The sequence below is a fragment of the Pteronotus mesoamericanus genome, unplaced genomic scaffold, assembly GCF_021234165.1.
Source record: "Pteronotus mesoamericanus isolate MK-2021 breed Mesoamerican mustached bat unplaced genomic scaffold, CSHL_Meso_final contig_116, whole genome shotgun sequence".
Classification (NCBI taxonomy): Eukaryota; Metazoa; Chordata; class Mammalia; order Chiroptera; family Mormoopidae; genus Pteronotus; species Pteronotus mesoamericanus.
Genome location: NW_026555027.1, coordinates 40,464,847 through 40,479,242, shown reverse-complemented (window position 1 = coordinate 40,479,242; position 14,396 = coordinate 40,464,847). Strand labels below are relative to the sequence as shown.

Sequence of the window (14,396 nt, the reverse complement as noted above, 5' to 3'; positions counted from 1 at the left end):
ATAAAATGAAAACCAAATTGCTAAAAAAAAAAAAAAAAAAGGAAAATTCCATCATTTAGTTATTTACTTGTGGATGTTAATTTTCTTTACTCAACTTTAGTTAAAAAATGTATGTGCAAGTAAAATATGTTGCTTCTTTATAAAGGAGTCTTGTTAACAACTTTGGGAAATAAATAATTAAGCTAATGATACATTTGAAAAACAACCAAAAAAATCAAATTCCTATGAATAAATACAAGTTATATTGTATACATATGTCAGTTTACCAGTAGAATATCTAAATTTTCTTCAATGTTAAATATATTTATGTTGTGACTATGCATAGTGCATATATGTCTATACATACTTATGTGGATAACTAATTTACAGGAATGAGCCAGAAGTCCCTGAGTCCCCCTGCAGAAAATGGCATCTGTGACCCCTCTGATGCTTAGTGACCTTGACAACAAAAATATCTCTATTACATAAAGCACATGAGGGCCATTTTCAGCATTTATTATAACAAGTATACAAAAAAGTTTGCATTTATATGCAAAGACATGCTGAGACTGTGAATCCTGTATGTCCTCAGGGACTTTTGAAACACCCTGTAAAATCCACATAAATATGTATAATATATTCATCACCACTCTGTGAGACTATCAGTTTTAAATTCTTAAATGAAAAATATTTTTACTTGCATTTATCTTATAATTTAGATTAGATTGTTATCTTAAACATTTCTTTTTTCCATAATGCAGTAGTAAATGCAGTGATTCAGTTCCAATTATATGAACATGTCTAGAATTAGAAAAATGTCCATTTACAGTCCTTATGAAAGGTATTTATATCAAAAGCTAAATTATGGCAACCTATTTTTAGAATATCATCAGATCACATCCCCAGCTGCTGCCAACATGTGTGGTTTAATTTTATTCTAAACACTATGTTGTAAGTAATGAAAATTATAACAACATATAACATCAAAATTGAATATTTAAAGAAGTTATTAATGATTCCCAGGACTGTAGGATAAGTTTTATGTTGTGAGCTTTTTATCCGTGAAGAAGAGATGCTTCCCAGTGACCCCGTAGTAGCTGGAAAGACATTTGCTTGATATTTACCAAGGTCTCCATTCTTTACACAATTTACACAGTAAAACACACACAGTTTTACATTGATCTCTTGCCCTTTGTAGAATCCTTGTTCAAAATATTCAGTCCATACTTTCTCAGAGAAATGCTAAGGAAGGTGAGAACCACTTTGTGAGTTCTCGGCTAAGGACGGAGCCACATATATCAGTAAACAGGACCTACCCAGATGTGCAGTTGGCATTGTTGTGCCACAACGTACCGTTTCAGGGCATAACAATTTAGAACAGACTCTCGTCCCCAAAATTCTTTTTTCTCCAAAACCATGCATTGGTGTGTGCTTCCCAGTAATCCTTTTCAAATGTCCAAAATTATCATTATCACCTAAGCTTGAATTTAAAATTCAATGCAAAATAATATTTTTTATTTTTAATTTAGAAAAAAATGTGATTATTACCATTTTTTCATATTCAGAACATTTGTGTGTACCAAGCTCCTTATTTAATCCCTGTCTAATGTTGCATTAACTGTTTTTGAAGTATTAGTTACAGTTTTATTGCATGAAGATTATATAACGCTTTCTTTGATGCATCATATTCTTGTTGCATACTGGCTAGTTTATGAATCAGCAAACAGTGTTCTGATTCATAAAATGTAATGCACCTGTGTGTTGATAATTTTATGGAATTAATTCAGTGACAGCTGTGATACAATTATTTCTCAGTCAAATGCAGTTTTATTAGTTGATATACTTTTTCCACTGTACACAAGTGGCTTCCTCCCTGCTATGCACCAGTGGCGTGCACAAGCCAAAAAGCAGCAGAGTGATCTGAAAAAGTGAGTACTCCTCATGGCAACCACAGTATCCAGTCTGTGTACCATACCACATTCTTACTCATGATCCTGTGAATGTATTAGTGTCCTGAAACATGTTTGTTCCAGTGTCTTCTGTAAAGCCCCTTATGACATAGTGCTACATACTGCTGAATACATCGACTCATCTTCATCACTAGTATGTCGATGCCAGCTGCTCATTGACAGATTTCAGATATGTCTGAAGCTAATCTCTGCTCTCTCAATAATGTCCCTGGGACAATCACAATGGAAAAAAATACAGAATAAGTCCTTGAAATGCTGAGTTCCTAATTTGTTTAGTAACTGTTTATTCAACAGATTGTAACTGCTAGAAAATTTACATTGAAGCATTTTTTTGTATTGTGTGATTATTACGATCACTTTGAGAGCCAAACATATTCCAGTAGAGTCATTTATAATACATCGAATAAACTGAACAAAACAGAAGAGCTGGCCAGCTGACCTGAACTCAGAGATTGCTGGACCCTTGAGAATTGCTCTTTTTTTGTCTGTGACAACAAAAAATATGTCAAGCACTTCAAAGGAGCTCAAGTTCATGCTAGACTAACACTTTAAGTCAAACAGTATGTAAACAAGTGTGCATTGATGAAAGGATTAAAGGAAAGAAAATAGGGGAATCAGCAAGTCTTTGAAGAAAAAGTTTCTCTAGACCTGTGCCGTCCAATGCAGTAGGTGCTAGCCACATGTGGCTCTTGAATACTTTGTAACTACCCCAAATTGAGATATGCTGTACATATAAAATACATACCAGATTTTGAAGCTTCAGTCCAAAGAAAAAAATAAATAAATGGCACATTAATAATTTTATATTGATTACATCTTGAAATGATAATATTTTGGCTATATTGGGCTAAATAAAATGTATTGTTAAAATTATGTTCACCTGTTTTTTTTCATGTTTTAAAAAAATCACTACTAGAAAGTTTCAACTTACCAGGCTCTCCTTATATTCCTATTGGACAGCACTGCTCTAGACTGTAATCGTATGAATAAATCCAGTTTGAGGGTAGTAGAAAAAACTATGTACCAAAGATTTATTATATTGTAGAAAGTGTACTCTTTATGAAAATGAAATTAGCGAATATTTTTCTCTCATAAGGAACCATAAGAAATTTTCATTTTAACCGTATTTCCTGGGGTTTGTTTTTTAGGGGTTTTTTTGTTTTTTGGGGTTTTTTTGCAAGGTAGATCCCGTTCACTTTTTGCTATAGAGCACAGTGTCTTAAAACTATGTGTTTCACATCTCTTATTGTTAAGGATTTTTTTTTTTTTTTTTTTTTTTGCAAAATCGACCTTTGTTTTTCTATCTGTCCCTAGTCCTTAAACCTCCATATTGGTTTAATTGTTTATGACTGATAAAAATAAAAAGAGTAATGTCCTTGACTGGAAAGACATTCTCAGGGCTACTAAATATATCCTTCTATTACTAACTTGAAGCAATTGCTATAATTATGTTCTCCTGCCTGTCCTAGTGTTAGTACTACCCAGGTGTAAACAGTAATATCTGTTCATTTTCCCATGACTAAATTCACACTTATAAATCTAACTATCATGTCAGGGAAATATTTGTAGTCAGCTGAGATTTAGATCAAGTCAAAGAGATAAAAGTTATCCCATGGTTATCCTTTACAAGAAGATCTGCTGGGACCCATATACTGTATAAAAAGTGAGTGAGGGGTAGAACCATTAGTACTATTAGCTCATAAGAAATTAATTCTCTATGGTGTCAGAGTTAGCAAGACAAAGCTACCAAAGTCTGAACACTTAAGAGATTTATGATAATAATTTAGTTGTCTTGTCTTTTCAATGGGTTTAGTCAGTTAACTTAGTTTTGATATGGTCACAATTTTCATGGGTACTGCACAAATTTCTAAGTTTCAATAAGGCTAATAAAGTCATAAACAACTAGTTCAACTACAAAATTATGAATGAAACCTACTTAACAAATGACACATGCTTTGAACAAGTGTCACAAATAATAAAGGCATTTTCAAAATGCATCAAGATATACCTATTAAAAGCATACTTGTTTTTATTTACATAGAAATAAAAACAATCTTAAATTTTTTCTATTATTTAAATGATACAAAAGATATGGTATATTATTACAAATTTTTTAAATCAATATTACAAATATGGGATATTTTCAGCTGTTTTTTAACTTGTTAACATCAATGTTTGAACTTAAAATTATTCTTTAAGTACTAAAATGTTTAAAAATAAAAACAGAATATTTTAAAATAACAGTCTGAGATCATCAATCTGAAGTATAAAGTTATGGAATAGTGAATTATTATCTTTTACAGACTTTGTTTTATCATCTAAAATGTATTTTGGTTAGAATTTAATTTGTAATGATGTAAGTTACCACAGACATTTAGATGTAAATTTTTTGGTGAAACACCGAAGCAATATATTGGTTAAAGACAAATAAGCTTAGATTTAAATCACAAAACAAGGTATAGAAACGTATTCTGGAGCTTAAGTAACAAGCAGTATTTAAAGGCAAAATACTGTCCTTTTATCTTGGTTAAATATTCCCCAGTAGCTTAGATCATATAATAATTTCATTTTTTTAACACTGAAATTAGAGAAATTCACACTGAACTAAGACGAATGCATTTTTAGACAGTTTTAAAACAGATCATAACTCATTAAGGTTGGATGATACTGTAAAACACAGTAGCGATATAAAATAAGAACCAGTTTGGTCCTGTGGTGGCTAACATTAGCCGTGTCAACTAACCCAGTCTATGTCATAAGTAAATTGAAGTCATTTAACTGGATATTTCATTCATGACCTGTGGTAACCAAGAAAGTGTAAGGCTCAATGGTCTTTTGGATTCTGAATGACAAGAAGCCCCTTCATGCAAGTTCTCACCGATCTTCTAACTTTTGCTGTTTCCTTTTGTTTCCATGTCCATTGACCATGTAGGGTTTTCCCTCAAATTCTCCAAATTTGAATTTCTGATTTTAAATCCCTGAGTGAGGTAGTAGCATTATGTCTTGAATTGTCACGGGCCTCCTGTCTGCACTGGCCTGTGTCCTTCTTCCAAGGATGACGTGGAGCAGGCCTGTGCCTTTGGTTCCATTTTTCTCCTTAGGCATTTATTCTTTCCATTCCTGCCTTTTTTGATAGAAGCCTTGCATTTGGAAATGTTCCTTCAGGAAACTCTAGGTTTGCAAACATTTCAATGATGTGACAAGGGTGAGGGGCATAGAGGGGGAGTGGACCTAGATTTGTGGTCAGGAAGTTGGTAAACATACCTGAGGCCCCCTTCCTCTCTGTGAGTTGATCAAGCCCAGTATGAAATTGAGGATACCCATGTAATCATTCTTTTGTACAATTCACCATTCAGATAGACTGTATAAAATCAGTCAACATTTATTAAACTGCTATTATGAGACACAAACATTAAGCAGAAAAGGTCTCAACTCACAAAGAGGTCACAGTCTAGTGAGAGGAAAACAGGTAAAACTGGGTGAAGAATGGGAACGTGGAGACGCTGTAAGAAGGCACACGCTGCCAGTCACCAGACGTTCCCGATGTGTAATTGAGTGGGATCCTGGAAGAGAAATAAACATCTGTCACCATTAAAAAGGCCTTTGAACTCATCTGAACATTGAGAAGAGAACCAAAGGAAGATAAGAAATAAAAATTTTAAATATAAACAAAGTGAGACATACGTCTTGGCAACTAATGTAATGGATCACTTTAACTCGGTATGGTAGTCAGATTGGACAAAAATTGCAATCATTCCAACTCAGTTATTCAAAAAAATAAAATAAAATTGGAAACCTTTTGATTCACCTTTTATTATTTTTATAACATTAATGTACTCTGTACCCAAAGGATGAAATGTTGTAAGTTCATAAAGTATTTTCAAACTGAAGCAAATAATTCTATCAATGAATGAGAGAATACATGGAAATAAAGCTTAGGGGAACTATTTGGGGGATTCAGTTTAGTTTGCAATTTTCCTTTATGACCTAAAAGATTTACTTATTCTCAAGTCACCATAGGAAAACCATGAACTTGTTTGAAAATGTGGAAGGGGAGGCCATGTGAAAAGCTATTCTTACCTATACAAATAAAAATAAAATGGGACTTAGTATGGTTAAAAAATGATTTTGAAGTTCACTCGACTGAAGACACAGTTCAAAATTGGACTGTTTAAGATAGACCTTTTTATATCTTCAGTTTCTGCAAAGTCACTGTCCCATCTGGTGGCCATTTATTGAGCCCTCTTTATATGAAGACATTCTATTCGGAACTGTGAAGAATATAAACATAAATATAAATATAAATGAGTAGGCCATAGCCCCTGATCTCAGAGCTTATAAAAAAGATTTCTTTATGGTATCTCCTGTTTTATCTTCCACATCTCAATCAAAACTAAAAAACTTTCAGTTCCCAAATTACCTTTCCACACTATCTGAAATCTGGCCCTTTATCTTCATTTCTGAGCCTGGCTACTATCCCCGACTCCAATTCCAGCATTTCAAAAGAGCTAGAATACGCTTCAACTTGAAAAACACTAACTCAGAAAGTAGTATGTCTTCTGATTTGTATCTATGGCAGAGAGCCACAGGAACAGCTAAATTCAAGGGAATTGGGCAGCTCTAACAACTCCATCAGTCCAGATATGAAATGTCGTCAGAAACAAGACAGTAGGTGTGGAAGAGACGCAGACCTTACAAGGCAGAGGATGGGGGGAAGACTGGAGAAACCAAGCCTTATCCTGGACTCCCTAGGGTCTCTCTGAACAACGTCCTCTTCGGCTGAGAAAATCTGAGAATGCTAGAGGTGCTTTCTCTGCAAAATTAGTCTTAAGTGTAAAAGAGGAGAGAGACTAAAAAAAAATCCTATTATCTTTGATAAAGCAGACTTGCGTAAAAGGACAGACCTCTCAATTAATTGTGCTTTTTCCTTTGTTTTTCCATTTAGATATTTATATGGACAAAGGTCTTATTTTCTAGAATTCTTTTTATCAAATTTAGACTATTATTTTTCAGTGCCTACAACTAAAAGTATGTACAGAAATCTAACACCCTGACCTTCTAAAACTATAGGTAATTTATGTGTATTCCACAAAGGAATTTAATTGTATCCAAAGTAAAAAAAAGTATATGGGGACCTTTGTGGACTATAACTTATATGTATCTTTATATAATAATTTATCTTGAATCATGACTAAGAGAATAAATTATTTTAGTTATCTACCAATATCATCAGTCTTCTTCAGAGAAATGTTTATCAAAGAAATAGTTTTGACGTTGCGCATACATATATATAACTTTTAAAGTTGCAGTAGTATTGATTATATTTACTCTTTGCACATTTTGTACTTTAACCAATAGATCTATGAGACCTAGAACCAGAGACCAAGTAATCAGAACACACTGCTGAGTCAATGCAGGCCTATTACACTAACTTGTATGAATACAGCTTGGTACCATATTTGATGATGACCTTCACCCTCCATGAATGTTTATAGCACAGCAGGACCCAAGTCTCATTTGACATGAGAATAACACAGCTGATAAATAAGCACTGTGGCTAACTCAGGACTACCACTCACTCCGGTGATACCACACTACATGGGTTCATTACTCTAAGCCCACATGGATAAAAGGGCAAATGCTACCAAGAAATACATGTTACCATACATGCCCTTTGGAAGCTCTTGCATACACAAACAAACTGAAATGAAATACAAGCCCTAGAAAACTAATCACGTTTTCAGAAAAAGTATATGGGAAGTTTTATAGACTTGAAAGAACTCACAGAATCACTGATGTTTAATCATTTCTTCACTTTCTAGTATATTATGTTCTATGTCAGTGCTTTCAACTACATTTCCAGATAATAAAATTGACTTTTATGCCAGAAAATATTATAAATTACTCCTAAATTCAAATAAACCATGGCATTTACAAAAATTCAAATATATTTTATCCCAGAAACATGAAAGGCTTATAGCCCCTCAACATTAAAAAATATTTCAATATAAATAAGACGGATGATACCTAAGACTATGCAAATTCAGAAAACAAAATTTAAAGGCACTCAAAGTTTCACTCATCGGTTAAAGGAGCATCCCCCCAAAAAAGGTTAAGACCAACACAGACCTTGGATAATTTGATTTCCAGAAAAATCCATGAGTCTTTAGACATAGTAACACTAAACTTATAATAACTGAAGAAATTTCTATCACTGTAACTTGAACATTAACAAGAAATGAGAGTTCTCAGGCCTTACTACTTGATAATGTCTGCATATGGATACGCGTGAAAATCAAATTGCCAACTCTACATCAAAATCTTAAACTCCAGTGAAGACCTGAGAGTTACCCGTCTTTAGATCATAGGATGAACAGGAAAAAGTACCAGATGTGCCTCTTGGTTTTCGGTCCCCAAATGATCACTAAATGTGTCCATATTCCTCTTTCAGTAATAACAATAGCATCACATTTTTTTCTTCTTACATTTACCATCATTTGTAGGTCTCTTGCCATCTTCCATAAGCTCTAAGCTCTATAATACCACTGAAACTGTGTTAAAGAAATAATGAAGTGAAAGTGAGTAGAGCCACATAAAATATTATGATTTGGTAATATTCCCAAACACTTCACTTGTTATTTTCTATGTCTCTTAAAATACAGCCTTGCAAATAAATATTTTAAAAATCTAGATATTTTAGACATAACTTTTTTTATAATATGTGTACAATTAGATGGCTATGCCTATTTTAAGAAAGACCAACATAAAAATCTCCTGAAAAACTAAGAGGGTTAATTTAGGGATTAACCACTTTTGCATCATAAGTATTATTTTTTTCTCTTAACCACAGAAACAGAACCTAACGAAGTCTGGATTCAAGAGGTGCAGAAGAACTGATAGTAAATAGATGGCTGCCATTGATAAATAGAGACCTACGAAAAATCAAACTGAAAGGTTTCTGAAATTAGAGAATAAGCCAGTGGGAAAATATAACTGAATTCACAGAAATCTGCTTTACTTATGGATTTCCACAGACATAGCTACTGTACATGTAGTTAATACGACAGAACAGTTAATACAACAATATTTTGTACTTTTTCTAAATACTTGTTACGCATTACAGAAGCATTCCAAGAAAATATAAAGAAGGGGCTGTGCCAGTCGGTGACTTGAGCTCTTTAAGGGGGAGGAGGAACATGCCCACACACAGAGCTGTGCGTGTGCTGTTACCTCAGATCACTGACTGAGCAGTCGTAACCAGAATGTGTCACTTCAAAATCTGGAGCCACTCTCCCAGGTCTCAATAGGAGCTTATTGTCCAAGAGTGGGGCTGGCTCTTAGAACAGTGATGCAACAGTTATCATTTTCTTCATATTGAAATTAGATAATAATTCTAAAACTGTTCTAGGAGAAGGAACAAAGGCTTGAGCTTTAAAAATTGAAGCTGGCTGCATCAAAATGTTGACAGCGCTAAAAGGCTCGTTCCCCATCCCTTGGTATTTTTTTCTTTCTCATCCCTACCCCATTATTTCTTGGTTTATTTATTTTTTGGTAGGCTTGCTATTCTCATTTTGTTGCAAGGCTGCATTTTAACTTGTCTGATTTTGCAGTTTAACATGCCCTTTGACACCTGTGTTCATTTGTTCTCAGCTGGTGAATGAACAGCAAGAAAGCAGACCCCTCCTGAGTCCCTCCATCGATGACTTTCTCTGTGAAACCAAATCGGAGGCAATAGCAAGGCCAGTAACGTCCAACACAGCTGGTAATTCTTTCACTTTTAACTGATTCTCAAGTAGAGTTAATTTTCACTGTAGTAAAATGGACATTTCCTTTCCATAATTCATTTTAAGCAGAGAATAATGTTCGCAACCAACTTAAACTTTAGAACATACACTGTTCACCCTAAGCCAATACATCACTTTTCAGTATACTGTAAAAAACTGTGATAAAGAGTATGCAACCAAATTTGCTGAACATTAGCATGCCACTATTAACAATGAATCATTTTTCTATGCATATATTTTCATATTTACATCTTATCTCAAGTCGCATCACGTTAGGAAATCTTTAAAACAAAAGCATTTATTTCAAAGTAATGTTTTCCAAGTTCTGGCTGGAAACTTTTTGTATGACAAAAGTCAAGTAAAATAAAAATTCAGGCAGCCCCTTCAAGTGGATTGAAATGACAATTAAATGTCCTAGAGACTTGGGATACTGTAGAGCAAATTTCATTTTCACTTCATGTAAATGAGTCACTCACTCCCTCTTACAAAAATTTATTTGAACATTGTTCTTGAAATTAAGCACACTCAAATAGTAAACAGTCATCTAATAGGCACTAACAAGTATTCATCCAATGAGGAATGTAGGATGCCACAGGTATGAGCCACACCTCAAGTATACTTTGCACTTTCTAATTCTCATAGATACTAAAACTAAGTCACTTAGGTAGGACCCACCTTGAGGGAACGACATAAGATTTGCCTCAAAAGCTAATTTTCCCCTTCCATATCAGAGGTAACCTTTCTGCATTGATTTCATTCAGTCGGCATTTGTATTCAAAGGCTTGTTGTTCAAGTAGGAATGAAAAAATGATGTTCAGAATCAGAGATCAAAGGTTATGTTGGATTGCAGGAGAGATTTAATGGAAAAAGGATATGGTAATTACATACTGTCCCGTTAAATTTATTCCATTTCCCCATCATGTCCTCAGCTTGCTGTTGCCTGGAGTATTTTCATTATAAGTAAGTGAAGAAAATCACAGGTGAAGGAAATTATGATTTTTTAAAAATGCTAAAAATTATAACTACAAGAGTAATTAACATAAGAGAGAGGCACTTCATGTGGGAGTATAGTCTATAGACTCTGAGGTCAAAGTTCATGATTTCAAACCTTAGCTCTGCCACTTAGCAGCTATGTCTTTAGACAAGTTGCTTAACTAAAGTAAGTCTGTTTCCTAATCTATCTAGTAATAGTAAGATCTAGATCTAATAGGTTACTTGGGAAAATTAAAGGAAGCAACCTAGGTAAGTACTTAACACCATTTGAGCTCTAATAGGTATTACCATTCTTGTTAGCTAAAAGTTAAAAACAGTATACTCAAAACAGTATACTTCCCTTTTCAAATGCATTAGCTTTTTGTACATCACAGCAAAGCAATCATTTTCTAAACTCAGCTATCAATTTGAGTAATCAAGCAAATAAAATTGTGCTTGTTACATTTTAGCCAGGAAATTAAGTAAATTCACATGCTATCAGATCAGATTAATCCTCCTTATCTATGAAACCAGATTTCTCCCCTCTGAAACTGAAAAGCTAACCTCAGAAGAAAACAGAGGAGCCTTGAGTTTCTAATTGCAGGAAAATCCAAGAGAATTGGGTGCGCTGAGAAGTCCCGCTACTCTCAGAAAGCTGTCAAGCATAGAATTCTTGGATCTTGATTCCAGTACCCCTACACTTTCCAGTTCTAACTGATGCTAAAGCGAAGTTATTTAGGGAGAGCCCACCAGAAAGAACAACATGATATTTGACTCAAAAGCTACTTTCACCTTGTTTTTTTTAACATATAAAAGAGAGGTATGTGAAATATTGGAGGGAAAAAAATACCAAAAGAATGTGTAATTTCTTGTAATACCAAAACCTATAGTATTGCCTCTGTATCAATTTCCTAGGCCTGCCGTGGCAAAATATTGCAAACTACATAGATGAAACAACAGAAATTTATTGTCTCACAATTCTGGAACCTAGAAGTGCAAAATCAAAGTCAGTAGGGCCATTCTCCCTCTGAAGGTGCTTGGGAAGGATCTATTCTAGTCCTCTCTCTTTGTTTCTGGTAGTTCCTCAACTTGTGGCAGCATAACTCCAATCTTCACCTGACAGTCTTCCTGTGTTTATGTCTCTCTGTGTCCAAATTTCCCCTTCTTGTAAGGGTACCAGTAGGTAGGCCTCCTTCTCCAGTATGACTCATCTCAACTACCTCTGCAATGACCCTGTTTCCAAAGTCACATTCTGAGGTACAGGGAGTTAGGACTTCAATAGATGAGTTTTTTTGAGGGAGGATATAATTCAATCCCTAACACCCTTCAAAGTAAGGGGTCAGGAAAAGTGGTATTTTGAGACTGTATTTTTCTTTTCTCAGCCTCAGATTCAATACTCTGGTTCACACAGATTTTTATCCTGAAGGAAGATACTTGTTTGATAGTGGTTTTTTAATCTTAAAAGTATATCTTAGGGCAGAAACACTATATAATTTTTTAATTCTCACCAGAAGATATGTTTATTGATTTTTCAGAGAGAGAAACATCAATTGTTTGCCTTCTGTATGCGCTGCAAGTAGGGATCAAACCCGCATACTTTTGATGTATGGGAGGACACTCCAGCCCCCTGAGCCACCCTGCCAGGGCAACACCATATGCTTTAATACCTAAGAAATAGAGTTTTTTTTTAATTATTACAAAACCCACAATTCATATCTCAATATGCAACATAATTCACATTACACATCTTTCAAAAGGAAGCATTTTAGCATTCAAACACCTTGGAAAGAATTCTAATTTGTTCCAGTAATTTTATAGTTAAAGTTCCTAGGAAAGAGGATCATTTACTATCCAAATTTTTAATGAAAATAGTAATTTTTAAATGAAACACTGTGATATTATAGAGTAGTGTGAATTTACATTGAGAAGTCAGAATAGTCATTGAACATTATCTATGACGCTCCAGGCATCACATATATCTTCATTCTTAAAATGGATGTTAAACAATCTTGGGCTAAATTATGGAAGAAATCCTGCTTCAGGTTTGTACCAAGTCAATCAGGCTGAAATTTGAAGAACCTTATGTTAAGATGAGAGGCATTTATACTGGGTGTTTTCTTCTAGTGAAAAATTAAAGTCAGTTTGCCACCATCTTGACATTTACCTAAATGTTTAAGGAATATAGTTTTATATAAATTAACACATAGGAAATATTTATCTCTCCGAAAGATGAGCTAAATGATGAGTTTTTATTTCAACTAAGCATAAAAGAACATATCAATCTTCCACCTCTTAGGAATTTTAAATTATCATTTTTCTCTTCAGTATTTCAATTATCTTTTTTACTTTCTGCTTGTTTTTTCTGCACTAGAAAAAACTTCTTGTCATCCAATGATGATGACTTCAAGTTGGTCTCTTTTTTTTTGCTATAGCCTAAATTATCTTCAATTCATTTGTAATCTAGTATATAGCTAATTCATTGACCTTTTCACACTGTATCTGTACGTGGTAGGTAGGCTAATATCATTGCTAATATCCTGGATTTTAAAAAGGTAAATAAATATATATTATACACAGATGCATATATCAAATGTTTTGAAGGTAACAACTCAACAGATATTGTAAGATAGTGATTATATTATAGGACAAATAATTACTATAAAACTTGCAATAACTTGTCGTCTGTATTCTCCAAAAACAATCTAATAAATGTCAGAGTACAGGAAAGGCTCTTTTCTAAAACACAAGAAAAATAAGGTTTCTTGGTTTGCATTTACAAATCTACATAATCTAAAAGAAGCGTATCCATAAATCTGAGCCAGTAGGTGGACAGTTACTATTTAAACATTTTACGTGGCTCTTGATATGGGACCAGTATACAGTACCTATATAAGAGATCCCTGTATATAAGGGAAGAGATATTCTTAATAAAGTTCACAGTTCCACCACCGCCACCTAATTAAATATCTTAACTGCAAAATTAGTATAATATTTGCAAAATGCATATTTATGAAGCCCAAGTAGCCATGAGCCAAATGGCATGTGTCTAGTGAAAATTCAGAAATGTGGGAAGTAGCATTAATTACATATTCCAATAAAAAGGCAAAAGTTGGTTGAATTATTTAAGTCTAATTTATCTATTTCACATCACTGGAAAAATCCTTCCTGAAAGGACTTGGCTTTGAAGCCACTCCATTGAAGAATACCATGTGTTCTGGAATGCCAGGGTAGCTTAGAAAATGAAACTGAGATCCTGTCAGCTCCTCGCAGCACAGTCTGTGACTGTGCCAGGCAGGGTTGTCCCAGGATTCACCCACTGCCCAGAGATTTATTCCTTTTGAGAAATTCGCTAAAAATCTGAGGCTCGTTATACTGTGGTGGTGTCCATAGCATTGCGTTTTCCTCCAAAGTATCAAATCAGGGCTTCATTATAGGTGCTATTTTATTCTGTTTTAAGCAGCCTCGCCCCCGGGGCCCTAGGAATCCAGAATGCATAAACATCTTCAGTGCCCGCAGGGAGCCCGGCAGTTCCGTAGGGTGTGATCCTCAATCAGGCATCCTTGAAATAGATGGAAACAAATACTTGTGTATTCTATCTTCAGGAAATTTCACCCAATGAAAACAGGTTATTGAAAACAAAGTTTCTGAAATCTCCAGGTACTTAAGTTACGCCTCAGATGGCCCAACCTGC

General features: G+C 34.4%; 1 protein-coding gene across 5 annotated transcripts in view; it reads left to right on the top strand.

Annotated features, from left to right (window-relative positions):
* Nucleotides 1-14,396, top strand: part of PEX5L (peroxisomal biogenesis factor 5 like) — a 152,932-nt gene that overhangs the window by 72,106 nt on the left and 66,430 nt on the right. For all 5 annotated transcript variants that reach the window (XM_054580929.1, XM_054580932.1, XM_054580918.1 and 2 more), the window contains one exon: nucleotides 9,600-9,711. In XM_054580929.1, coding sequence (XP_054436904.1) covers nucleotides 9,600-9,711 — 112 coding nt within the window. The remainder of the gene's footprint in view (nucleotides 1-9,599; nucleotides 9,712-14,396) is intronic.